Genomic DNA, 27613 nt, shown 5'->3' on the forward strand with positions numbered 1-27613 from the left:
AAGGTGTTTCTCATTATACTAAGGCTGTTGGTTTCTGATGAATATTTGATAATTGATGCAATAAGAATATATCAGTTGGTGGAAATTTAAGTTCAGAAAACATTTTGAACAAAGCTTATGTTTTTGGTACTGGTTGAATTATGTGGGGGCTTGTTCTTTGTGGCAACCCAACAAGAATGATTAAAAAGTTTAAAAAAAAAAATATTGAGAAATCATACTGCTGAGATTTGGGCATTGAATCTCAACCAACAAAGAATTAGCATTTAATATACTTTCTGTGATATACACCATTTCAATATTCTCTCTTACCCTTTTGTTTAGGAGATAATGTAGGGAAAAGGATTCAAAATTTTGATTACAGGAAGTCTAGCATCCAACAGATATTAATAATCTCTTAAACTCACAGTAACCCAAGAAAGAGTATTATCTGATGTTACTTGGACCCATCAGGACTTAAGTTAAGCTGTAATTGAACCCATCTCAATTAGTTTCTCACTCGTTTCGGCCCCTTAGGCATTGGTCATCAGCGGAAAGCTGCTGCTAGGGTCGCACCTAGGCATGGTCTTCCATGGACTAGGATCCCCACCGTCTTTAATTAGCTTTAAAAGAAAACCCCGGTTGTGCACATTCATTTCCTTAATTTGTCTTCTTGATGTGTGATGATTAAAAGATCTTGTTTTTCAAACATTTTGTTTTTGGCCAATTGACTGTATGATATAACTTTTTTTTTTATTTGGGTGAATTATGATATAACCTTTTGTTATACTCTATAAATAGGAAATGATATTTAGAAAGGAAAAAAAGTTAGAGCTTTGGGTTAGTCTGAGGCCATTATTGATGTTTGGTTGTCAAAAATAGTATGGGTGTTTGGTGAGAAATAAAAAAAGATTAAACATTAGCTTTTATATTAGACTGATACTTTAGGAATTTTTTAAATTTAAGAGGAAAAGGCAGTTCTTCGTATAATGTTCTTGATTATGGACTTTGGAGATATGAAGTCAGAAGATCTCACATTAAAATTTCATTGTTTGATTCTTATAAAAAAAAAAATCATGTTTAATGTTTCATATTTCACAATATGTTGGTAAAATTGGCAAGAACAGTTGTTCATTTATCTTTTGCAGTAGCAGTAAGCATTTTTATTTGATTGCTTCAAGAGAATTGTGGTAACAGAAAAGAATATGGGTAGAAGTATTATTGTGTGAGGGTTTGAACATTGCTTTGAATTTGGCATGTGGTTTGGTGAGAAGGTTTTGCCTATGAGGTGAAGTTCTTTAGGATATAATGGCATGCCATCTCTTATCTAGATATAAAGCCTATAAGGCAATGTAGTGTACTTACGGTTTTACCTATGAACCAAAAAAAAAAAAAAAGTTCCTCTACATATGAATTTCATAGATTTAAGATTTTTAAGTTATCATTTTTTGATAAGCAAGTTTTGCCGAGAGGGGGAGGGGGGAAAAGTTTCAAACTAGTGACCTTCGCTTCATGAGGCGTGGTCCCCAGTTGATTGTGCTACCCCTGAGGGTTTTCATACAAGTTAAATTATGACAAGGAAACAAACCTTTATCAATGCCTTCCACACCTCAGGTTTAGCAGTCCACATTTTTGTTTCCGAACTCCACGTAAAACCATTTGTATCCTTAAAAAGGTCATAACACTCATTGAAATTATGTTTAAGAGTTTTCATTCTATTCTTCAAGTGATCTTTTTCAAATGGCTTGCCAATCTTTTCACGCAGTTCTTTCACTATATTATCATATGCTTTCGTAGTGAAAACCTTGTCAATTCTGTTTCCCATGCTTTGTTGGCGAACAAGTGCTTCAACAAAAAAGTCATCCCAACGTTCTGTCCACTTTACTATGTCCCTTTTATCGACATTAGTCCTTTTTTTGTTTCCCATTTGTATTGTCTGCATATCAAAAGAAATAGGAGATGAATAAAAACTATTTATCAAAAGATAAGCAGGTATCTTAATCAAACCCATTATGTGTTACTTGATGGAAGGTAATGAAATGAAATTATAAAACACACTTGTAGGGAAGCATTTGGATGCTAGAAAAGAAACGAGAGGGGGTAATTACTTCTATTTGATTAGCCAATTAGAAACAGAGACATATTATATATGCTTGTCTCAAAACAATGGTTGGAAGAATTTCACCAAGTGGTGTCATTCAGTTTAAACATTTTCCATTATCGGCATCACCCTAATTGAGTGTATGGTTTGAATTGAAACATTATGAAAGTGTAAGGTCTAATTTGAAACTTCTAAAAATCTGGGGTTTGATTTGAAACTATCCCTAAGTTATGGCTTTAAAATGTAATTTGTCCAAACATAGTTGGAGAAATAGGAATGAACATAATGGGAAGTCAAGGAATGAAGTAGAAATACAGAAGTTGATTATGCAGGATTTTAAGGGTAGGCTCACAGTGAAGAAGTTCAAAATTTTCACTCAGAATTGAGTACTTTGCATATTGCAGTATTTGTAGAATTCCTATAGATGTGATTGTTAAGTAGTCCCTTGTGTGTTAAGTTACTGTTAGTGATTGTGAGGTCTGCCGTCTGGGATTTTTTTTTGGGGGGGTGATAGGTAAGTTACACATACGCACACGCACATAATGGGTTTTGAATCCACGACCTCACCCTCCACACACACTTAGAAGAGGAGGAAATGCCATCTGTACCACAACCCATTGTCCTTCTGTCTCTGGTTTTGTTCTTTTTGGATATTCTCACTCTAACCGCTTTCTTTATCATGGGAAGGATTGAGAACTAGATAAAATAACAGGACTGGTCTAACTTCAAAAAAAATTATGACATCTTCCTTCCTCCATTTCTCTTACCTTATCTTCAGTTTTATACATAGAATAGATATCAAATAAATATGTGTGTGTAGAAATATTCAAACAAAAGGTACAGGGACAGAGCATCAGCACATGTACTTGTCAACAAGAACTTACCTGAAGTTCAGAGATCAAGTGTAAACCATCATTTGCAATATCCAAAACAAATACATACAAGTATTTGCATGGAAGAGTGTGTGTGTGCGTTCAAACACAAGGTGCAAGGACAGAGCATCAGTACATGTATTTCTCAAGAATTGAACTTACCTGAAGTTCAGAGATCAAGTGTAAACCATCATTTGCAATATCTTTTTTGATAAGTATGCATATACAAGTATGCATTCAAGTGTGCACGAGTGTGTGTGTGTATTCAAACAAAAGGTGCAAGGAAAGAGCATCAGTACATGAATTTCTCAACAAGCGAACTTACCTGAAGTTCAGAGATCAAGTGTAAACCATCATTGCAAAATCTTTGCACCAAAACAAATGCTTATGTGTACATGCATGCAAGTGTGCGTGTGTTTTCAAACAAAAGGTGCAAAGAAAGGAGCATCAGGTCATGAATTTCTCAACAAGTGAACTTACCTGAAATTCAGAGATCAAGTGTAAACCATCATTGCAATATCTTTGCACCAAAACAAACGCATATGGATAATACGCATACAAGTGCATGCGAGCTTGCGTGTAGAAACAAAAGGTGCAAAGAAAGAGCATCAGTACATGTACTTGTCAACAAGCAAACTTACCTTAAGTTCAGAGATCAAGTGTAAACCATCATGTGCGCTAACTTTGCACCGAAACAGGAAAAACCTAGAAACGGCATAATAGCATGCCATATGATAAAAGCATTTTCTTTGGATTGTTAATAACTACCAAAACTAATCTGTTACACACATATATACCTATGTCTAATATATATATATATATATATATATATATATATATATTGAACCATAACATAAATAATAAAATTCAAGAGCATAATGACATAACAACAAGATGGTGGTTAATTTTCACTCAATCTTGACATTAATCAACAAGGAACAAGAAAGAAAGATGGCAAACATTTCAGACCAAGCAAATATATATATATATATATATATATAATAATAAATAAAAAAATAAAACCTCTTTGACATCCCATTCTGCATTGTTCTTGAGGAATGAGGAGGCAACTCAAAAAAGTTTACCAGTAATATCTGGAAACTCACTCACTCTACTCTATTTAGAATGTTTATTTGAGAGAGATGAAGGATTTGTACTTAGACTACTCCCGCTCACTCTTAGCTCTTTTTTGTGTGTGGCCATAAGCTATTGAGTATGTTACTAAGAGGACTACATGTGTGGCTATTAATTTTTAAGGGAATACTTCTAATATTTAACTAGTTAAATTGGTTTAACTTGAAAGTTGAAACGTTTGAGGTTTTTTTTTTTTTGGAAAATGTTTGAGGTATGGACTTTTCTTATCTTCTCTTTGTTTACATTTTTTTTTTTTTAATTCTCAATCAGTAGAGCTATAAGGTTTGAAATTGAAGAAACATTTGAAAATTAATTAAATAAATGACAGAACGAAGTAACGGAAACATTAATTTTTATAAGATAATCTCATTTAGTTACAAGTCAAGAAATTTTTTTAACATATTTTTTGCCCCCCCTAAGTCTAAAGTCTGGCTCCGTCCCTGACCATAACAAACCTATACTATTATCTTTAATAACTCCCCACGCCAGCTTTGGTTTATTGATTAAAGTTTCCTTTTTCTTTAAAACAAGAAAAATACTTGGTTTAACCCTAATTCTTTTATCTCTCTCAAGCTGACCTGTGCACAAATTATTGGATTGCATTGAAAAGGCATTGGAATGGAATATTAGATAAGCTCGGGTTAGAGACTTTACAAGAATTATTGTATGATTCAAACCTCACATTAAGTGGTTGTTATCTAAGAAATTTTTGTAAAAAAAAAGTTTTTTTGTAACAAAAACTATATTTATCATTTGTATAATTCTATGTGAAATTCAATTTATATTTTTATACAAGTATTAATTTACTACTCCATCAGAAATGTTACGTACCTTTTCTTGGTTTTAAAGGTAGTTGATAAATTTTAAATTTAAGCTCTTTTTAACCTTTGTTATGGATGTGTAGTAAGTGGCTAACTTTTAGGACAAAGAAACTAAAATTTTGGATAAAACAAAAAATTGATAACTGTTATTAATTTTTTTTGAAAAGAACAACAACACCAAAAAACGTGGATCCTTACATACATAAAATTTTAAATTGAAGCTTTTATTTACTTCTATTATGGATGTGTAGTAAGTGGCTAAATTTATGATTAAAAAACTACATTTTAGGATTTAAAAAAAAAAATGATAACTACCACACAAAAAATTTGTAAAAAAAGAAAAAAAAAAAGAAACAACAACAACAAAAATTTGAGTCTTTTATCGTAAAAGAAAAAAAAAAAAAAAGGTAGTTATGGATGTGCAGTACATGACTAAATTTTAGGATCAAAATACTACATTTTAGGATTAAAAAAAAATGTAGTTGTTAAATTTTAAGTTTAAGCTCTTTTTAACTTTTTGTTATGGATGTGTAGTACGTGGCTAAGTTTTAGGATTAAAACACAACATTTTAAATAAAATTAAAATAATTAAAAAAAAACATCAAAAACAATACCCAAACAAAAACAAACGTGCATCTTGGATGCTTTTCATTTAACCAAAAAAAAAAAAAAAACCTAACATGAAAAAATGTCAGCCCTTTACCATAACAAAAAAATAAAAATAAAAACTATTAAAATTTAGTACTTTGTTTTGTTATTGATGTGTACTAATTGGATACTATTATAAACAGATAACAACTATGTTCATTCTTCTAAAAAAAACACACATTTATTTTTATTTCCATAAAAAAATGTTACATACAGTTTTTTGGTTTTAAAGGAGGTTGTTAAATTCTAAATTTAAGCTCTTTTTGACTTTTATTATGAATGTTGTAGACACTCAATTTTGCACTCATAATTTAATCTTAGAAGATGGCTAGAATGACCATTCCTATACCCAAAAAATCATAGTTGCATTACATGTATTAATTCATTCATTGCATATCATAAAACTGATCTTGAGATTCTAACAGTCATGATGGTATGTCTGATTCCCAAATTGGACCGTAGGATTGAAAGATATCACGTGATCAAGTTTTCACAGTCTACATGCATGTATGGGGTGAAACCAATCATGTGTGAGTAATTGAAATTAATTTTGATTGGTTAATGGTTAAAATTAACTAAATTAATTTTTGTGATTGGTTAAGTATTTTTCTTAAAGTGATATTTGTTGTATGGGATTAAAACAAATATGCTGATAATATTTAAAGGCTGTAGATAATTAGGCTTAAGACACTTTTGGCATAGTAGAACTCAAGATTCGGACTAGGCTATTTCTGGAAAAGTTGTAAAGAATCTAATTTCCCTTCAGCTGTCAAATTTTCAGCTTAATCCAAATTTTGAGTAGATAGATATGATCAAAATACTAAAACTTATTCTGATTTGAAAAATCAGCTTACTCTTATCCAAATCTCCTTTTTTTAGGATTTTTTTCCATACATTTTTTTGCTTATTTTTTAAGCTGATTGGACTTATTTTTTAAGCAAACCTAACTTATTTTATAAGCAACTAACACCTCTATAAATAGGGGAGGCCTCCTAACATTCAGCACCCGTTTTTGACCCATTTTCAGCCCTTTTTCTAGCCCTTTTTTCTTACCTTTCTTTTTCTGACTTCTCTCTCCCCTTACATTAAAGAAGTTCTGGAAGCCCTACTTTAGGAACTTCTTTTTTGTTAAGAGGCTTCACTTAAATCCTTAAAAAAAAAAAAAAATTGTTTCTCTTAAGGATTAAGTTCGTGCAGGTATAAATAATTATGTTTCTCATATGTTATCACANTTTTTTTTATTTTTTTTTTTTTTTTTTTTTTTTTTTTTTTTTTTTTTTTCTGGTGTGAATTTTGGTGAAGTGTGTTTGTTTCAGGATTTGATTGTAGTTGTGTTGTTGGTATATTTTGACGAGCAATTTGGTTTATAATATAAGGTATTGAGAATCTGAGATATGAAATTTGGCTGTAGGAGAGAATGTCTAATATATTCTCAGTCGTCTATTTATTGTTTAGGAGTAGATCTATCATGCTCCAAACTGTATGAGTCAATGACTTGACAAAAGTTGCACATGCAACACATCAATCGTCTATTTATTGTTTAGGAATTAGGAGTAGATCTATCATGCTCCGAACTCAACCGTATGAGTCATCACTTGACAAAAGCTGCAAATCAACTGTCTATTTATTGTGTAGAAGTAGATGAGATCTATCATGCTCCAAACTCAAACTGTTTGAGTCAATCACTTGACAAAAGCAACGTGCAAGACCGTATTAAAGGATTGTGTTTGTTTTACACAATGCTTTTTTATAACTTGAATAAGTGACTTTAAATGACATTTATAAGTCACAGTTACACACATTGGTTTCTCCAAAAAAAAAAAAAAAGTTACACACATTGTCTAGAACAAGTTTTTGCCTTACTAAAAAGAGTCATAATTATCTCCTAAAATTAATGGAGTAAATAATAGCTAATAAAATACCATTAACATTTCCAAGAATAATTCTATAATAAAAAAAGAACTATATATATATACACATTGACATGATCCACAATATGTACCATAGTAAAGAATAATGAAGAAAAGTCCGTGGATTCAGAGTTGCATTGGATAATGTCAATAAGTTTTACATGAGATAGCAAATTAAAATAGGGTTTTTCAATTTGTAAACTTCAATTCTACTATGCTGATTTGTTTTCCTTGGAATTGGTAGTTGAGCCGTCGCAATAGTTTTTCCTATGGAATAATTTTTCCATCGGTTTTCTCAGAGTCACCATATTGCTCATGCTTTTGGTTCTGGTGTTATTCCTATTAGCACAATATTGTATTTGATTGCTTTAATCAAAGCCCTTACATAATTGGACTAAATAATTAACTAGACATAATTGGCACAATCAGAGTCTCTGCCTCTCTTCTTGTTTAATAAATAAGAATTTATTCAATAAAATGGAGATAAAATTGGAACATTTTGCAAATAAGCATCATTAACTATTTCAAAATTGACAAATATTATTAAGTGAGAACACATAAGATGGATCCTTAGATTCTATCTGTGATCATAGCTGACATAATAAACAAGTATTACATTTATGAATGAAAATCCAAAACCAGACTTGACTTGAGGGAAGGACCAGGGCTGAACCATTGAAATTGATTGTAGTGGTGGAATTCAAAAAGAAGAAATTGACTTTACTGATGTCCGAAAAGCCTATTGTTGTCATTCTTGATGACTTGAGAAGTAATGATCTTGTATGCTCTTTCTGTGGGATGAAAACTATCCCAAAAAACATAATCATTCACATCTGTACAGATTGCAGATGATGGGTTACATATTGGAGCTACCTCTATTATTCCCGTACCACAGCACCCTTTCTCCGCTATCTTAAAGCCTGTATATGTAATATACAAAATTATTATTATTATTATTATTTTATAAAGAAAATAGCAAAGATCAATTGGCGAAATAGGAGGTTATTTGCTATTTATTTGATGTTTCAAAAACAATTACTTAAGTAGCCTCAAATGGAATTACTTAGTTATGTAGCCTCATTTGGAACTCGAGTATATGAGAGTCGAGTTTCAAGGGGTAACTCAAGTCTCAAAAACTCGAGTTCCATAGAAAAAAAACACCTAAGTTGAGATTTTTAAAAAGTTTTTAGTGGAACTCAAGTTTTAAAGAGTCAAGTTCTTCACATTGCTAAATAGTCTCATCTGGGACTGAATCCCAAATGCTAGAGTTGCAAATGAAGCTACTTAGCAAAATAGTTTCATTTGAGGTTACTTAATGAAATTGTTTGTGAAGTTCAAATAAATAGCAAAAGAGGCTAGTGAAACAGGATGATGGTAATGGTTGATGACAAAGTCATTAAGATAACAACGTACGATTATTTTAAATAAATAAATTATAATAAAAAAAAAATAAAAAAAAAACCTGCTGTAAAATGTTCTTTGGGTTCCTAAAAATTAACTACAGATCTTTCGAAATTGACAAATATTATTAAGTGAGAACGCATAAGATGGATCCTTAGATTCTATCTGTGATCATAGCTAACATAATAAACATGTATTATGTGTATGAATGAAAATCCAAAATCAGACTTGACTTGAGGGAAGGACCAGGGCTGAACCATTGAAATTGATTGTAGTGGTGGAATTCAAAGAGAAGAAATTAACTTTACTGATGTCCGAAAAGCCTATTTTTGTTATTCTTGATGACTTGAGAAGTAATGATCTTGTATGCTCTTTCTGTGGGATGAAAACTATCCCAGAAAACATAATCATTCACATTTGTACAGATTGCAGACAATGAGTTACATATTGGAGCTACCTCTATTATTCCTGTACCACAACACCCTTTCTCTGCTATCTTAAAGCCTGTATATGTAATATACAGAAAAATTATTATTATTATTATTATTTTATAAAGAAAATAGCAAAGATCAATTGGTGAAACAGGAGGTTATTTGCTATTTATTTGATGTTTCAAAAACAATTACTTAAGTAGCCTTGAATGGAATTACTTCGTTATGTAGCCTCATTTGGAACTCAAGTATATGAGAGTCGAGTTTTAAGGGGTAACTCAAGTCTCAAAAACTCGAGTTCCATAGAAAAAAACGCCTAAGTTGAGATTTTTAAAAAGTTTTTAGTAGAACTCGAGTTTTAAAGAGTCAAGTTCTTCACATTGCTAAATATTCTCATTTGGAAGTGACTCCCAAATGCTAGAGTTCCAAATGAAGCTACTTAGCAAAATAGTTTCATTTGAGGTTACTTAATGAAATTGTTTGTGAAATTGAAATAAATAGCAAAAGAGGCTAGTGAAACAGGATGACGGTAATGGTTGATGACAAAGTCATTAAGATAACAACGTACGATTATTAAAATTAAAAAAAAAATTAAAAAAATTAAATAAAAAAAAACTGCTGTAAAATATTCTTTGGGTTCCTAAAAAGTAGGTTAAGTTTTAGGAATTTAAAATGTTTACATTTTGTTATTTTGACCATTCATTTTAAATTTCAATGACAAAAATAGAACAAATATAGTGAAGGTTCCATTTTTGTCACTAAAATATGTATTCTATTAAACATATTATTACAAAAAAAAAATTAATGAGTGTGATTAAATTTTCGTTTAAACCAAGTTTGAATAAACCATTTTTGACACATAATTAGTTTTATAAACTGCCATGTCCAAAATAGTCTACATACCATATTTCTTGGACCCAAAAAAAAAAAAAATTGTGACAAAAATTTGAGAGTTACCATTCTTTTCAGGGTATTCAATGAGATCAAGTAGAGGGTTGTAAATATCAAGATAGACCATTCTGCTATCAGGCATGTCCTTGTTAAGGGAATCCAACAAGGTAGTCAGTTTAGCATTGAATAACATTGCTAGCTGATTGTGGCCTTCTCCACACTGTCTGTGTAATCCTCCGGCAACAGTTCTTTGTGATGGCACACATCCGATTGGCGGAGCTCCGAGTACTCCAATCCTTCGTGCTCCTAGTGAATAAAGTTCCTTGAAAAGTTTGTCCTGTTTGCTCCAACAATTCCTTGAAGCCTCACAATGTATTCTTTCAACATTCCAAGTTGATCGGACATCGACCAGGTTAACTTTGATAAAAAAATAAACAAATTAATTAATTAATTAAAAAAAAAAAGATAAAAAGGGAAATACACACAACTGTGCGTGCACCCAAAAAAGAGGAACAAAAGTATTGTGCGTGTACCGCTAGTTTGGGTGTCAAGGGATCATATCCAGAGCCACCAGAAGCAAAGCAAACACCTGTAATGAGGTCTTGAGGTTGCAGGTTTGGATCCAAATATGCAGGTAAAAGCTCTTTAATTTCCAATTCCGCCGCTAAAAGTTGAAATGGAATCAGATATTGAACTTTGGGCACGGATTAAGGAAACTTTAAAAAAAGAATGAAAAATTCTATTTTGACTTGTATGTATTCTAAAAGTTCAAGTGCATTTGGAACAACTTGTTTGTATAATATTTATCAAAATATATAGCTTATTTAGTTATTTGTATAAACTTTGAATTTCATTTTTTAGTGTAAGTGAAAAATATAGCTCATATAAAAAGTAGAAAGAAAAAAAGAAAGAAAGGGAAATTACCCTTTTTTTTTTCAAGCTTAAACTGTACTACATTTTACATTTACCATCTTAAACGACGAAAAACAGTGCAGCTAAGATGAACAATAATTGTTGTGAAGGGGCATTTCGGACATTCTAGGTAAGCTTAGAGGGTTCCATTTTAGCAGGTGTTACTTGAAACTCATATACCTCAAGTAACTTAGGGTTATTTGATAACAGTATCTAAATATTGTTGTTTAAAATAATGTGAAAATTATAATTTAAAAAATGTTGTAAAAATATGTGTTTTAAATTACTTATAATGTAAAAAAAAAAAAAGTATTTAGGCATATTTTAAAATACGAAAAAAAAGAGATAATTATATGTTTGATACAGGTGTTTATTTTTTTTAAAAGTAAAAAATATCTGACATGAATAGTACAATTAGTACTATTTTATTTTATGAGCTTGTTCACTCGCCCTTTCTTTTTTCCTTCTCTCATCTCTCTCAGTAGACAGTGCTCTTTGTCCTTCTGAACCCCAGGTCCCAGCATCTTTGCTTTTCTCTTGTTGTTTCTTTCTTTTGTTTGCTCTAAATGTTTGATTTGGTTTGTGTTTTGTGGGTGAGGGTTAAACCCATATGGGTTTTATTTTTGGGGTTTGAGATTTTGTTTCTATGGGTTTTGTTTTGTTGGCGGGGTTAAATTCAACTGGGTTTTTATTTTATTTGAAAGAAGAAGACCACCAAAACAGCAAAACAGCAAACCCAAATAAATAAATAAATAAGAATGAAGAAGAAGACCTTCTTCGACCACGAGTGTGAGTTTGTGCAAGAGAGATAGGAAAAAAAAAAAAAAAAGAAAGAAGAAAAATGAAAGAAGAAGACAAAAGGTGGGTTCCGTGCAAGAGAGGCAAAAAGAAAAAGTCATTTTTTTTTTAAATATATTTACAATAATCTCATTGAGTAACGTTGTTAAGTTTTAGGGGACAATTGTTCATTATTTTAGTATATATAAAATGGATTTTACACATTAATTTTTATTTTTAAAAAAAGTTATTTTGAGGATTATTACTTCTTCAATTTAGAAAAAAATATTTTAAAAAATAAAAAATTTAATTAAAATAATATTTTAAAAAATAGAAAGTTTAATGTGTGCCTTAAGAGCATATATTAACCAAATTCATATAAAATAATATACGGTTTATGACGTGATTTTTCCAAAAATACAAACAAACAAAAAGAAAATAATACCAGGAGAGAGAGAGGTATCATGAGTTAGTACCTATCATGTCCGATGGGACCCTGCCGTTGCTGAATCTGCCTGTTGCAACTTTTCCTTTAAAGTCATTCCCATACGGACGGTAATTAGCCCTAGATGGAGTTATTCGATTGTTGTTGTTGCCTGTATCCACTGTCGAATCTCCGAAGACAAAAATTGCAGGATACGTTTCATTTGGTGGTAGCTTTTTGACAGCCGTGGTGTTGTAGAAGAGAACAAGCAAAATGAGATTGAACAATAATATGGAACAAGGATGGGAGTTCACAAAGAGAGAGTGCATTATCTTTCTACGCTTGCTTGCTCACAGACTCACAGTGAAGGACGTGTACAGGTTGTCGGGGAGTTCAGTTTCCTTTGCAAATGTGATATAAATAGTAGGTCGAAGTTGAAATATTGTTTTAATTCTCCACCTAACCTTCGTCTTTGTATTAATTCTGTCCCTAGCCCCAACAGTGAGGGAAAATTAAATGTGACATGTCTTAATTCATAAAACTAAATAAATAAATAAATAAAAAATAATGTTAGAGATACAAATTTTTTTTACAAACTGTTGATGTGTTTAGCGGTTATTAATAAATAAAAAAATGATGCTAATGGATAGTTTAGATAAGAGAGATGCTACGTCTACTACAATTTTACAACATTTTTACAACAAATAACAAGTGGTTAGTTGTTATTAATTCAAATTTGAAACTAACACTAAGATTACTTTTTGGCCACAACAATAACAACCAGTAACAACCTGTCACTTAGGATTTGTTGTAAGAATATTGTAAAAATGTTATAGACATATCATTTCTCTTTAGATTAAAACCAATAAGAAGTTTGTTACATCAACGGTTTGTAAAAATATTGTAAAATAATTTGTGACTGTAGTATGGCTCATAAATAAATGTGACATGTCTTACGCACTTTAAGTATGGTGATTTTAATAATATGATATTAAATCAACAATTTAAATGTTGAATAGTTTTAGGAATTTTAGTTTTTGTTAGTATAAACTATAAAGCATAGGAGACCCACATAAGAGCTTCTACAGGGATTTTTTTTATTTTTTTTGGGATAAAGTTTCAATTTATGGTGTCTACTTTTAATAATTATGTTTTTTTATTATCAAACCAAGACACCAATTAGTTTTTGATGTAGGCAAGGATTAAACTTTAAATATCTTATTCAACCATCAGAAACTTTATCAGTTGAGTTAACTGGAATCCACTATAACAAATATTTTTTTAGTACACTCCTTTGGATATTTTTCAAAAGGGAAAAATTATTCAACTTAGCATCATTGAAAGATATTAATTTTAGGGGAGGCCATGAAACCCACCTCATCTATATGTATAGTTCTAACTCTATCCTCCATCTCAACCACCACATCCCATTAGCCAATTGCAAATTAACATATATTATATATGGATTAGGTTTTGAAATAGAGCCCAATGCCCCAGTCTAATCATAAAACCACAAATAGCAACAATTGGAATTATCCATAATTTAGAGCTTCTAAAGGTTCATGCTTTCATTATTTCTTGTAAATCTTGAGATTATAAGCATATTTGACACATCCCATTAGCCAATTGCAAATTAACATATATTATATATGGATTAGGTTTTGAAATAGAGCCCAATGCCCCAGTCTAATCATAAAACCACAAATAGCAACAATTGGAATTATCCATAATTTAGAGCTTCTAAAGGTTCATGCTTTCATTATTTCTTGTAAATCTTGAGATTATAAGCATATTTGACTTGTTGATGCCTGAGTCTCATATTCAAAAACAAATGTCTTAAAGTTTAGGAATGAGAAACAAACTTTTGGTAAAGTTTAGGGGTCAAAATAGTATTTTACCCAAAAATTAATAATAAGTGATGTGGCAGGATTGATATCCTTTATTATTATTATTATTGTTATTATTATTTTTTGCTAAGAACAGTGTAGCTCAATTGGTTGACAATTCCTAATATTTTCAATATGTCCATGTTTCAAATTTTTATTCTCTTATTGTAGCTATGTAATTATCAAAAAAAAAAATCCTTCATTTTATTTTATTTTTTTGAATCTTTATTTTTGTGGTTAAGGAACAGAGTTACAGAGTTGATTTGACTAAGCCCTCAAATTTCTTTTATTATTTTTCTATAAATACTTAAATAAGATAGGACTATAAGAGTAAAAAGTAAAAGAAAGAATAACAAATAAAAATAAATAAATAAGGGTAAATTGTAAATTATACTCCTAAAATTTTGAGGGTATTTTGATTTTACACTCTAAAATTTTAGAATTTAGATTTTACCCCCTAAAATTTGAGGGTATTTGGAATTTACACCATAACATTTCAGAATTTGGATTTTACCTCCTAAAATTTGGAAGTGTTTGAATTTTACACCCCCAAAGTTTGAAACTTTAGAGTGTAAAATTTAAATACCCCCAAACTTTAGGGAGTAAAATCTAAACATTTCTAAAATTTAATGGGTAAAATCCAAATTATGAAATGCAAAAGAAAGAAAATGAGGCGGTCGATCATTTTGGTAGATGAATACTAGGAAAATGACCCTATGTCATCAAATAGTATTGTTAGATGTGAACATTATTAATACTAGCTTGTAACTCTCATGCGTATGTATGGATATACTTAAAGATGAATAATGCTAGAGATACAAATTATTTTACAAACTATTGATATGGTGAGTGATTATTGGTAAATAAAAAAGTGATGTTAATGGTGGGCCTAAATGAAAACCAATAAGGAGTTGGCCACATCAACAATTTGTAAAAATGTTGTAAAATAGTTTGTGGTTGTAGCATTACTCCTTAAAGATATACAATAAGATACATAGTATAATTCCTATATATAATTTAAATACTATTGATAGTCATTTTTATATTTTATTAACTCTTTAAAAAGTGTTGTAAGAATATTATTAGGTATAAAATGTAAATTGTTCATGTTTATTTATTTATTTATTTTTTATTTTTCTATTACTTCTTAATTTTTGTTATTGTGAAATACTTTTTTTTTTTTTTAATTATTTATTTATTTATTTTTTATTTTTCTATTACTTCTTAATTTTTGTTATTGTGAAATACTTTTTTTTTTTTTTACAATTTATTTATTCTAGAACTCTTTAGTTTTTATACTCAATAACTCACTTGGATGAATATTTAAGATATGATCTCATATTGGATTCTAAAATTAGGAAATAAAACTTTCTTTAAAAATAAATAATTTATGATACATTATGTAAAATTTGACTCTAATTTAAAATTCTAATTAGACTTTTTTTGAACTTTGCCAAATAATTATAATAATAATATGGCATGGTTTGCAAATCCTATAAATGGGCAACTAAAAATAGTAAACAATAATTCTGAACATTTTAGGTGCGAGTTTGGATCCATAATAAATTCAGAGGTTCGTACTATGAAGGAAAGAAAGGGGCAGTTAAATGCGGTTCATTAAAGCCACGTGATTAAGCAGTTGATGGATGAGACCGTTCAATTAAAAAGGACTATACCCCATCAAAAAATAAAAATTACCATCAGACTGCTACTGTTAACGATTGCATCCCTTAATGTCCGACGCTGATATATACAATACATCAAATAGTGATAAAGGCTTAAGTCATTGTTCAGCAGTTAAAATAGTTAAATATCACGTTTTGATAAAATTTGTGATAAATTAGTATTATTTTAAAAATATTTAGCAATATACTACTTTTTAGTACTTAAATTTTACAAAATTGAGCCTAAATAATACTAGAGTTCTGAAGATGAGTTGTCAGCATGGTATGGTTGACTTGAAACTCGTGTAATTAAAAAAATTAATGTGATACTCAGTATTGCAAAAATTAAATACTTTTTTATAGAATTGGAGCTCAGCAAAAGTTGAGTGCCTTGTTTTTCTTTGGGATAATTACAATAAACCCACCTGAGGTTAGGCCCGTTTTCACTTTGCCTACCCGTGGTTCAAAACTTATCACTTTGCCCACCTGAACTTCAATCTGTTACCCATCCGTTGCCCACCTCACCCTCAGACGTTAGAAAAACACCCTTTTATTAAAAATAGAACATAACACGGATCAAACACGAACCATTAAATCTTTTCCTCATGAACACAAGAACACAACATTTGTAAATATAGTTCAAAATTTTCAGTTACACAGGTCCACCACAGTGACCCATGCCAAAAACCACAACCACCACAGTGACCCACGTTGTTGCCCACGCCCAAAAAAAAAAAAAAAAAAAAAAAAGCAACCACAGTACTGCCGAATCGCAACCCACCAGAAAAATTGAGCCACTGTGATGTGTGATGTATGTTGGGAGGAGAATGGTGTTTGGGTCTGAAGAGAGGAGAGAGTAGATGGAGAAACAGAGAAGGAAGAGAGAGAAGAGAACTTAAATAATGAGATAGAGGAGAGAGAAATTTCAGGGGAAAAAGGGAATAAATTTTTTTTTTGGAATACTGCTACAGTACAATTCTAACTTTAGAATTGAACTATAGCACTATTGCAAAAAAAATTGCAATAGTTGGATTTAGCATTGTCTGATGCAAAGGATTTTAAGGCTTAAAATGCCAAATTGCCCTTAGATATGGTATTAGCATTCTCCAATGCTAATGCTCTAACATTTTTGGTCAAAAAGTTAGGTACAATTAACCATTTGCGAGTATTACTTTATGGGTTTTCCTCAAAATATCAAGACATTTTTGTCACAAAAGGAAAAAAAACTAAATAAGTTATTTTCAAATGAGTACTGGGGCTATTTGCTGCCGGACTCAAGTCATCTTGGGCCACAGCCCAAAAATGTAAAAAATAGACAGAAAGAAAGAAGGCCAGGGATGAAGGGATTCACAAAATTTCACACCAGTCTCAAAGCCTAAAAGACCTGATGCTAGTGTTCACTGCTCCTTCTTTCCTTAAACCAAATACAAAAACATAACATGAACCATGGTCCACCCCAAAAGAACTTTTGGAGGAGAAGGGAGTTCACAGACTCTAACTCCTACTCCTACTCCTACTACTCACCGCTCTACTACTAGAATCAGAATGGCTGCCACTCGCTGCTAAGGAAAACCTTCATCTTTCTCAACTCTTACTTATTCTGTTTCATCATCAGGTATAGCCATATCTCATTTCTCTTTTCTTTTTTTCTTCGTCTATCTCTACTCTATATATATATATATGTGTGTGTGTGTGTGTGACCTACGAAAAGTTTCAAAACTTGAATTTAGGGTTTCCGTATAGTCCGATTAGCACGAGAGCCTCACTAGTTTATTGCAACGTCGTTCTCGCCTCCCTCTTTTTTTTTTTTTTTCTTTTTTTTTTTTCGTAATCTCAAGCACTACCTCACTAGACCTCTGTTTGCCGCTGTAGTACCTCACCGAACCTCTGTCCGCCACTGCACTACCTTGCTGGACCTAGGTGATTTGTTCTTGTTCTTAATATTGATGGGTTTTGCTATATTTTGATATCTTCACGGTTTGGGACCATTGGGTATTGGCCAAATACCACTTTTTTTTTTAAATTTTAAGCAAAAAAACACTATTTCGGAAATAAATAGCAAAGTACCACTTTTTCTAGAACTCGAGTTTCAGAAACTCGAGTTCCTCATCAATTCTACCACCGTGATACTGCTGAGCTGGAATATGTGCAATTAAAAAAAATTATGTGGTACTCAAGCTTGGTAAACTCGAATTCCATGTAGCATAATACTCAAGTATACCAGGCTCGAGAGAAAACATAAACTCCAAATAAAAGAAATTACACAGTACTCGAGTTTATAAAACTCGAGTACCGTGTAATTTTTATTTTTTCCCCTCACTGTTGGAGCTAGGGACAGAACTAATACAAAGGCGATAGGTGGANGTTGTGGGTTTTTTTTTTTTGCTGTGACCGATGCCTAAAAGGGTTGTGGGTTGTGGTTAGGTATGGTGTTTGGGTTATGGTTGGGTCCGGTGTTTAGGTCATGGTTGGGTTGTGGCTGAAGTGGGTTGGGTCTGGTGTTTGGGTCGTGGTTGGATCGATGGGTTGGGATTGGTTGATGGTGGGTTTGAAACAGTGGACCTGTTGATCGGTAGGTGGATCAGTTGGGTTGATCATCGGTAGCTCCGATGATGGCTCCGGTGATGATTTTTTTTAATGGGTTTGCTCCGGTGGGTTTCAAATCAGCGACATGGGCTGATGGGATTTTGGTGCTATTGCTGTGGTTGTTGATGGGTTGATTGGCGGCGTGGGTTTTTGATCGGTGGCTTGGGTTTTTGGTGCAATGGCTGTGGTTGTTGATGGCTTGTGTGTTGCTAGAGGTTGAGGGAGAAGGAGAGGGAAAAAAAAAAAAAAAGATTGTTGGAAAGCCCAAGAAATATGAGTCTTAAAAAAAAAAAATGACAGTTATAAAGAAATATTAAGAAATAATATTTTAATAAAAATAGAGTTTTGGGATGCTGGAGGTATTGTAAAATGGGATGGTATAATGATAAAGTGGCTTATTGGAATGGTAAAATAGAGTAGAATTAGAGTTTTCTAATGCTAATGCTCTTAGGGTGGGGATGAGCAACAGTACCTAGCTGGTTAAGCAATAAGTTAATCGATGCAAAAAAAGAAAAAAGAAGGCTTCTTTTTTGTGGGACTCAAAAACGAAAAAACAAAAAGATCCCTTATATCAGCTTATAATCGTGTCACAAATGCACACCCAATCAAGTCAAATATTAAAAAGTTCAAAACTTAATCATTTTATTTTAAATATGAGATGGGTTTGGGCTCATATTAATAATTTATTTGTTGGGATTCGTATCTAAACACATTCCTTAATTAATAAAAGTGTTTTATTTTATGTGAATTATATGAACATTAGACGACATCCATTTGATGAATAGTCTATGAGATGATTGTATGTGATTTAAGTATGGAATGTGATTTGCCTATAGAAGATATAAATTTCAATTAATTATAAACTCATAAATCTTAGTTTGTAGTGTGCGATAAAAGTGGACATTTCATCTTTTCAATTTATATCATATCAATCATGATGACTGTCTTAATCATAGAAGTGAAGATTTCTAATTGGTATATTGGTGTATTTGGAATACATTGAACTAGACCACTATACATCAATGTTCTATAACTACTATCACTTGAGCAAATAATCTCATAAGAGGCGTACATTAATAATTTAGGTAAAGGTTGAGACTTTGTAAATTATAATTAAAAAAAAAAAGAAAAAAAAAAAGAGGATTGAAATACAATTTGGTTCTTAGAAGTTTACAGAGGTTAGTATTTTTGACAATTATTTTCGTTCTTAAAGTTTGAGTTTGGTCCCCAAGTTTTCAGACATAGCCAATTTAATCATTTTGTCGGTTGCCATTACAATTTTGCAACAAGTTCGTATAATGAACCCATTTTTAGTATTAAATTTAGGTTTTCTTTCCCTTTTCAATTTTTTCAATCTTTCTCTCTTCTCTCCTTTGGCACAACCACCTCTTTTATTTTGGTCGCTACCACCGCTCCTTTATCTGATGAAGAACCAATTTAATTTAATGGGTTTAAGTTTGAAATTTACTATCGAGGGGTGTGTGTACAAGTTATTCTACTATAGATTTGGTTTACTCCTCTTGCTTTTTTTTTTTTTTTGGTGAGAATTTTGGTGAAGTTTGTTTGTTTCAGGATTTGATTGTAGTTGTTTTGTTGGTAATTTTGATGAGCAATTTGGTTTATAATGTAAAGGTATTGAGAATCTGATATGTGAAATTTGGATGTAGGAGAGACTGTCTAATATATTCTCAATTGTCTAATTTATTGTTTAGGAGTAGATCTATCATGCTCCAAACTCAGTTGTATGAGTCAATGACTTGAGAAAAGTTGCACATGCAGAACATCAATCGTCTATTTATTGTTTAGGAATTAGGAGTAGATCTATCATGCTCCGAACTCAACTGTATGAGTCATCACTTGACAAAAGCTGCACATCAACTGTCTATTTATTGTGTAGAAGTAGATGAGATCTATCATGCTCCAAACTCAAACTGTTTGAGTCAATCACTTGACAAAAGCAGCGTGCGAGACTGTATTAAAGGATTGTGTTTGTTTTACACAATGTTTTTTTATAACTTGAATACGTGAATTTAAATGACATTTATAAGTCACAGTTACACACATCGGTTTCTCAAAAAAAAAAAAAAAAGGTTACACACATTGTCTAGAACAAGTTTTTGCCTTAATAAAAAAAGTCATAATTATCTCCAAAAATGAATGGAGTAAATAATAGCTAATAAAATACCATTAACATTTCCAAGAATAATTCTATAATAAAATATATATATATATATATATATACACACACATTGACATGATCCACAGTATGTACCATAGTAAAGAATAATAAAGAAAAGTCTGTGGATTCAGAGTTGCATTAGATAATGTCCATAAGTTTTACATGAGATAGCAAATTTGAATAGGGGTTTTTCAATTTGTAAACTTCAATTCTACTGTGCTGATTTGTTTTCCTTGGAATTGGTAGTTAAGCCGTCGCAGTGGTTTTTCCTTTGGAATAATTTTTCCATCGGTTTTCTTAGTGTCACCATATTGCTTATGCTTTTGGTTCTAGTGTTATTCCTATTACCACAATATTGTGTTTGATTGCTTTAATCAAAGCCCTTACATAATTGGACTAAATAATTAACTGGACATAATTGGCACAATCGGAGTCTCTGCCTCTCTTCTAGTTTAATAAATAAAAATTTATTCAATAAAACGGTGATACAATTGGAACATTTTGCAAATAGGCATCGTTAACTACAGATCTTTCGAAATTGACAAATATTATTAAGTGAGAACGCATAAGATGGATCCTTAGATTCTATCTGTGATCATAGCTGACATAATAAACATGTATTATGTGTATGAATGAAAATCCAAAATCAGACTTGACTTGAGGGAAGGACCAGGGCTGAACCATTGAAATTGATTGTTGTGGTGGAATTCAAAGAGAAGAAATTAACTTTACTGATGTCCGAAAAGCCTATTTTGTTATTCTTGATGACTTGAGAAGTAATGATCTTGTATGCTCTTTCTGTGGGATGAAAACTATCCCAAAAACATAATCATTCACATTTGTACAGATTGAGACAATGGGTTACATATTGGAGCTACCTCTATTATTCCTGTACCCACACCCTTTCTCTCGCTATCTTAAAGCCTGTATATGTAATATACAGAAAAATTATTATTATTATTATTATTTTATAAAGAAAATAGCAAAGATCAATTGGTGAAACAGGAGGTTATTTGCTATTTATTTGATGTTTCAAAAACAATTACTTAAGTAGCCTTGAATGGAATTACTTTGTTATGTAGCCTCATTTGGAACTCAAGTATATGAGAGTTGAGTTTCAAGGGGTAACTCAAGTCTCAAAAACTCGAGTTCCATAGAAAAAAATGCCTAAGTTGAGATTTTTAAAAAGTTTTTAGTAGAACTCGAATTTTAAAGAGTCAAGTTCTTCACATTGCTAAATTTTCTCATTTGGAAGTGACTCCCAAATGCTAGAGTTCCAAATGAAGCTACTTAGCAAAATAGTTTCATTTGAGATTACTTAATGAAATTGTTTGTGAAATTGAAATAAATAGCAAAAGAGGCTGGTGAAACAGGATGACGGTAATGGTTGATGACAAAGTCATTAAGATAACATCGTACGATTATTAAAAATAAAAATAAAAATAAAAAACTGCTGTAAAATATTCTTTGGGTTCGTAAAAAGTAGGTTAAGTTTTAGGAATTTAAAATGTTTACATTTTGTCATTTTGAACATTCATTTTAATTTCAATGACAAAAATAGAACAAATATAGTGTAGGTTCCATTTTTGTCACTAAAATATGTATTCTATTAAATATATTATTACAAAAAAAAATTAATGAGTGTGATGAAATTTTCGTTTAAACCAATTTTGAATAAACCATTTTTGACACATAATTAGTTTTATAAACTGCCATGTCCAAAATAGTTTACATACCATATTTCATGGACCCAAAAAAAAAAAATTGTGACAAAAATTTGAGAGTTACCATTCTTTTCAGGGTATTCAATGAGATCAAGTAGAGGGTTGTAAATATCAAGATAGACCATTCTGCTATCAGGCATGTCCTTGTTAAGGGAATCCAACAAGGTAGTCAGTTTAGCATTGAATAACATTGCTAGCTGATTGTGGCCTTCTCCACACTGTCTGTGTAATCCTCCGGCAACAGTTCTTTGTGATGGCACACATCCGATTGGCGGAGCTCCGAGTACTCCAATCCTTCGTGCTCCTAGTGAATAAAGTTCCTTGAAAACATAACAAGGACATCAAGTATTATTATTGTTCTTGTCTGTTTATTTTTAAAAACGAGAATATCCAGACCTTATGGTTATTCATGAGGTTCCGTTATTCTTGTCAATATCATTCTTTTTTGGTTCTTTGGTAATAGAGATAGGAAAGCAACACTATTGCTACAATTATGAGCTTGAGTTGTGACCAAGAAAGTTGTGTCATTGAAATTTGAAATTTAATTGGTAGGATGAACCTTACCTTCAAGAATTGGGCAGCGTACTTGAGCATAAGGTCAGCGTAGGAAGCGAAATCGTACTCGTATCTTCGTGAAGTAGGTCCAAAATATACATTGGCAATGTCGCAGCTACTCAATGAAATGACATATAGACTTCTGGTTAAGATGAAGTTTGTCCTGTTTGCTCCAACAATTCCTTGAAGCCTCACAATGTATTCTTTCAACATTCCAAGTTGATCGGACATCGACCAGGTTAACTTTGATAAAAAAAAAAAAAAAAAATTGATTAAATAATTAAAAAAAATAAAAAGGGAAATACACACAAACTGTGCGTGCACCCAAAAAAGAGGAACAAGAGTATTGTGCGGGTACCGCTAGTTTGGGTGTCAAGGGATCATATCCAGAGCCACCAGAAGCAAAACAAACACCTGTAATGAGATCTTGAGGTTGCAGGTTTGGATCCAAATATGCAGGTAAAAGCTCTTTAATTTCCAATTCCGCCGCTAAAAGTTGAAATGGAATCAGACATTGAACTTTGGGTACGGATTAAGGAAATTTTTAAAAAAGAATGAAAAATTCTTTTTTGACTTGTATGTATTATAAAAGTTCAAGTGCATTTGGAGCAACTTGTTTGTATAGTATTTATCAACATATATAGCTTATTCAGTTATTTGTATAAACTTTGAATTTCATTTTTTAGTGTAAGTAAAAAATATAGCTCATATAAAAAGTAGAAAGAAAAAAAAATTACTTTTTTTTAAAAAAATATTATGAAAATACATATTTAAAAGTACTTAGAGCATTCACATCAGCTCATGCATTATACACATATATTTTTACACTAAAAACTTACTTTTTCTATTTTACACATTCATTTTTACAAAACACCAACATCAGTTTATCTATTATACCCCTTCTTTTATTTAAATAATCAATTTTATCCATTTTTTTATTATATTCTCAACTACTATCGGTTAAATACGCGGGTCTCTTTTTCTTCTCATTTTGTCTGATTTCTTGTTCTCTCTCCATGCCCATCTCTCTACTCTACCCATCTCCATACCCACACATCACTCTACCTCACAGCTCCGGCCCACTCTCTCCCTCACAGCTCCGGCCCAAATTCGTCTCCCTCACAGCTCCGTCTCCCTCACAGCTCCGGCCCACTCTCTCCCTCACAGATCCGTCTCCCTCACAGCTCCGGCCCACTCTCTCCCTCACAACTCCGTCTCCCTCACAGCTCCGGCCTACCCCTCACAGCTTCGACCCACTCTGATCCCACCCCTCACAGCTCCGATCTCACCCCTCACTCTCCCTCATAACTCCGATCTCACCTCACAGCTCCGATCCAACCCCTCACTCTCCCTCACAGCTCCGATCCACGCATCAACGAGCTCCGATCTCACCTAGCTCCGATCCACACATCAACGAGCTCCGATCGTTCCAGTCAAGCTCCGATCAGTATCTTTGTTGTTTGTCCGTGTGGGTTTGCTTGTGTGTGGGTGTGTTTGTGTATCTCGTGTTTTATTTTATTTTATTTTTTTGAGCAAGTGAATCTCTGTGTTGATCGGAGCTGTGTGTGGATGTGTTTGTGTGTGAGTGTGTTTGTGTGTATCTGAGGAAAAAGAAGAAGATGAGAAGTGGTGAAGGTACTGAGGATGTTGAGCACGGAGAAGAGAGAGAAAAAAGGAGCAAAAAAAATTAATAAAATAATCTATACACAAGCTACAGTAACCGTGTAAATTTACACGGTTATTGTAGCTCGTGTATAGATATACACAGTTTTAGACATTTTTAGAAAGACTGATGTAGTGTAGTTTTGAGGCAAAATATGTAAAAATAACTTTTTTTTCTATTTTACGTGATTTTCCATTGACTGGTGCGAATGCTCTTATAATATATAAAAAAAATTTATACATATTTTAAAATATGAAAAAAAAGATAATTATACGTTTGATGCAAGTGTTTATTTTTTTAAAAAAAGTAAAAATTATCTGACATGAATAGTACAATTAGTAGTATTTTATTTTATGAGCTTGTTCACTCATTCTTTCTTTTTTTCTTCTGTCTTCTCTCTCAGTAGTCGATACTCTTTGTCCTTCTGAACCCCAGGTCCCAGCATCTTTGCTTTTCTCTTGTTGTTTCTTTCTTTTGTTTGCTCTAAATGTTTGATTTGGTTTGTGTTTTGTGGGTGAGGGTTAAACTCAAATGGGTTTTGTTTTCGGGGTTTGAGATTCTGTTTCTGTGGGTTTTGTTTTGTTGGTGGGGTTAAATTCAACGGGGTTTTATTTTATTTGAAAGAAGAAGACCACCAAAACAGCAACACAGCAAACCCAATAAATAAATAAATAAGAATGAAGAAGAAGACCTTCTTCGACCACCAGTGTGAGTTCGTGGAAGAGAGATAGGGAAAAAAAAAAAAAAAAAACAAGAAGAAAAATGAAAGAAGAAGACAAAAATTGGGTTCACCAATACCCTCACAAGCCAAGGTACGCATAATTAACCCCGCTCTAGCACCTTAGAGTTGTGAGAAGTTCTAACTTGACCTTCGGAGGGTATTTGGCCGGTACCATACCGGTACTCCTCTTAAGGCCTTCAGCTTTTGTGTTGTGCAGGTGCTGTTTTGAGTGTGCGAGGACCGTGTGGCTCACTGGTGGTTTTTTTGGCATCATCAAAGATGAAATGAGATATGGTTTACGATGTGATATTCCCAAAAATACAAACAAACAAAAAGAAAACAATACCACGAGAGAGAGATATCATGAATTAATACCTATCATGTCCGATGGGACCTTGCCGTTGCTGAATCTGCCTGTTGCAACTTTTCCGTTAAAGTCATTCCCATACGGACGGTAATTAGCCCTAGATGGAGTTATTCGATTGTTGTTGTTGCCTGTATCCACTGTCGAATCTCCAAAGACAAAAATTGCAGGATAGGTTTCATTTGGTGGTAGCTTTATGACAGCCGTGGTGTTGTAGAAGAGAACAAGCAAAATGAGATTGAACAATAATATAGAACAAGGATGGGAGTTCACAAAGAGAGAGTGCATTATCTTTCTACGCTTGCTTGCTCACAGACTCACAGTGAAAGACGTACAGGTTGTCGGGGAGTTCAGTGTCCTTTGCATGTTATATAAATAGTAGGTTGAAGTTGAACTATTGTTTTAGTCCTCCACCTATCGCCTTTGTATTAGTTCTGTCCCTAGCTCCAACAGTGAGGGGAAAAAATAAAAATTACACGGTACTCGAGTTTTATAAACTCGAGTACTGTGTAAATTTCTTTTATTTATTTGGAATTTATGTTTTCTCTCGAGCCTGGTATACTTGAGTATTATGCTACATGGAAGTCGAGTTTACCAAGCTTGAGTACCACATAATTTTTTTTTAATTGCACAAATTCCAGCTCAACAGTACCACAGTGGCAGAATTGATGAGGAACTCGAGTTTCTAAAACTCGAGTTCTAGAAAAAGCGGTACTTTGCTATTTATTTCCGAAACAGTGTTTTTTTGCTTAAAATTTCAAAAAAAAAAAAGTGGTATTTGGCCAATACCCAAAGGTCCCAAACCGTGAAGATATCAAAATATAGCAAAACCCATCAATATTAAGAACAAGAACAAATCACCTAGGTCCAGCAAGGTAGTGCAGCGGCGGACAGAGGTTCGGTGAGGTACTACAGCGGCAAACAGAGGTCTAGTGAGGTAGTGCTTGAGATTACGAAAAAAAAAAAAGAAAAAAAAAAAAAAAGAGGGAGGCGAGAACGACGTTGCAATAAACTAGTGAGGCTCTCGTGCTAATCGGACTATACGGAAACCCTAAATTCAAGTTTTGAAACTTTTCGTAGGTCACACACACACACACACATATATATATATATAGAGTAGAGATAGACGAAGAAAAAAAGAAAAGAGAAATGAGATATGGCTATACCTGATGATGAAACAGAATAAGTAAGAGTTGAGAAAGATGAAGGTTTTCCTTAGCAGCGAGTGGCAGCCATTCTGATTCTAGTAGTAGAGCGGTGAGTAGTAGGAGTAGGAGTAGGAGTTAGAGTCTGTGAACTCCCTTCTCCTCCAAAAGTTCTTTTGGGGTGGACCATGGTTCATGTTATGTTTTTGTATTTGGTTTAAGGAAAGAAGGAGCAGTGAACACTAGCATCAGGTCTTTTAGGCTTTGAGACTGGTGTGAAATTTTGTGAATCCCTTCATCCCTGGCCTTCTTTCTTTCTGTCTATTTTTTACATTTTTGGGCTGTGGCCCAAGATGACTTGAGTCCGGCAGCAAATAGCCCCAGTACTCATTTGAAAATAACTTATTTAGTTTTTTTTCCTTTTGTGACAAAAATGTCTTGATATTTTGAGGAAAACCCATAAAGTAATACTCGCAAATGGTTAATTGTACCTAACTTTTTGACCAAAAATGTTAGAGCATTAGCATTGGAGAATGCTAATACCATATCTAAGGGCAATTTGGCATTTTAAGCCTTAAAATCCTTTGCATCAGACAATGCTAAATCCAACTATTGCAATTTTTTTTGCAATAGTGCTATAGTACAATTCTAAAGTTAGAATTGTACTGTAGCAGTATTCCAAAAAAAAAATTTATTCCCTTTTTCCCCTGAAATTTCTCTCTCCTCTATCTCATTATTTAAGTTCTCTTCTCTCTCTTCCTTCTCTGTTTCTCCATCTACTCTCTCCTCTCTTCAGACCCAAACACCATTCTCCTCCCAACATACATC

At 32.4% G+C, this 27613-nt stretch overlaps 2 protein-coding genes and 6 non-coding genes across 8 annotated transcripts; all 8 read right to left on the reverse strand.

The window, feature by feature from the left end:
- Positions 1-1562: 1562 nt before the first annotated feature.
- Positions 1563-27143, reverse strand: LOC112016180 (uncharacterized). The gene is made up of 2 exons (XR_010626002.1): positions 26807-27143; positions 1563-1912 (listed from the first exon to the last, which is right to left on the reverse strand). It is a non-coding gene; the product is annotated as an uncharacterized LOC112016180 (transcript).
- Positions 2927-2988, reverse strand: LOC112016201 (small nucleolar RNA snoR101). Its single transcript, XR_002883295.1, has one exon. It is a non-coding gene; the product is annotated as a small nucleolar RNA snoR101 (small nucleolar RNA).
- LOC112016198 (small nucleolar RNA snoR101) lies at positions 3075-3138 on the reverse strand. The gene has a single exon (XR_002883291.2). It is a non-coding gene; the product is annotated as a small nucleolar RNA snoR101 (small nucleolar RNA).
- On the reverse strand, positions 3238-3301 carry LOC112016197 (small nucleolar RNA snoR101). The gene has a single exon (XR_002883290.1). It is a non-coding gene; the product is annotated as a small nucleolar RNA snoR101 (small nucleolar RNA).
- Positions 3393-3456, reverse strand: LOC112016200 (small nucleolar RNA snoR101). Its single transcript, XR_002883293.2, has one exon. It is a non-coding gene; the product is annotated as a small nucleolar RNA snoR101 (small nucleolar RNA).
- Positions 3554-3617, reverse strand: LOC112016199 (small nucleolar RNA snoR101). Its single transcript, XR_002883292.2, has one exon. It is a non-coding gene; the product is annotated as a small nucleolar RNA snoR101 (small nucleolar RNA).
- On the reverse strand, positions 7953-12715 carry LOC112016181 (GDSL esterase/lipase EXL3). The gene is given in 5 exon segments (XM_065766038.1): positions 7953-8382; positions 10252-10512; positions 10515-10602; positions 10719-10849; positions 12351-12715. Coding segments are annotated over 5 exon segments (957 nt in total). The 5' UTR covers positions 12628-12715; the 3' UTR covers positions 7953-8182.
- Positions 21497-25969, reverse strand: LOC112016182 (GDSL esterase/lipase EXL3). The gene is made up of 5 exons (XM_065766035.1): positions 25652-25969; positions 23251-23381; positions 22902-23135; positions 22402-22657; positions 21497-21537 (listed from the first exon to the last, which is right to left on the reverse strand). The coding sequence occupies exons 1-5, from the start codon at positions 25926-25928 to the stop codon at positions 21497-21499; spliced, it is 939 nt and encodes a 312-aa protein (XP_065622107.1). The 5' UTR covers positions 25929-25969.
- Positions 27144-27613: the final 470 nt, after the last annotated feature.

The sequence above is a fragment of the Quercus suber genome, unplaced genomic scaffold, assembly GCF_002906115.3.
Source record: "Quercus suber isolate HL8 unplaced genomic scaffold, Cork oak 2.0 scaffold_676, whole genome shotgun sequence".
NCBI lineage: Eukaryota > Viridiplantae > Streptophyta > Magnoliopsida > Fagales > Fagaceae > Quercus > Quercus suber.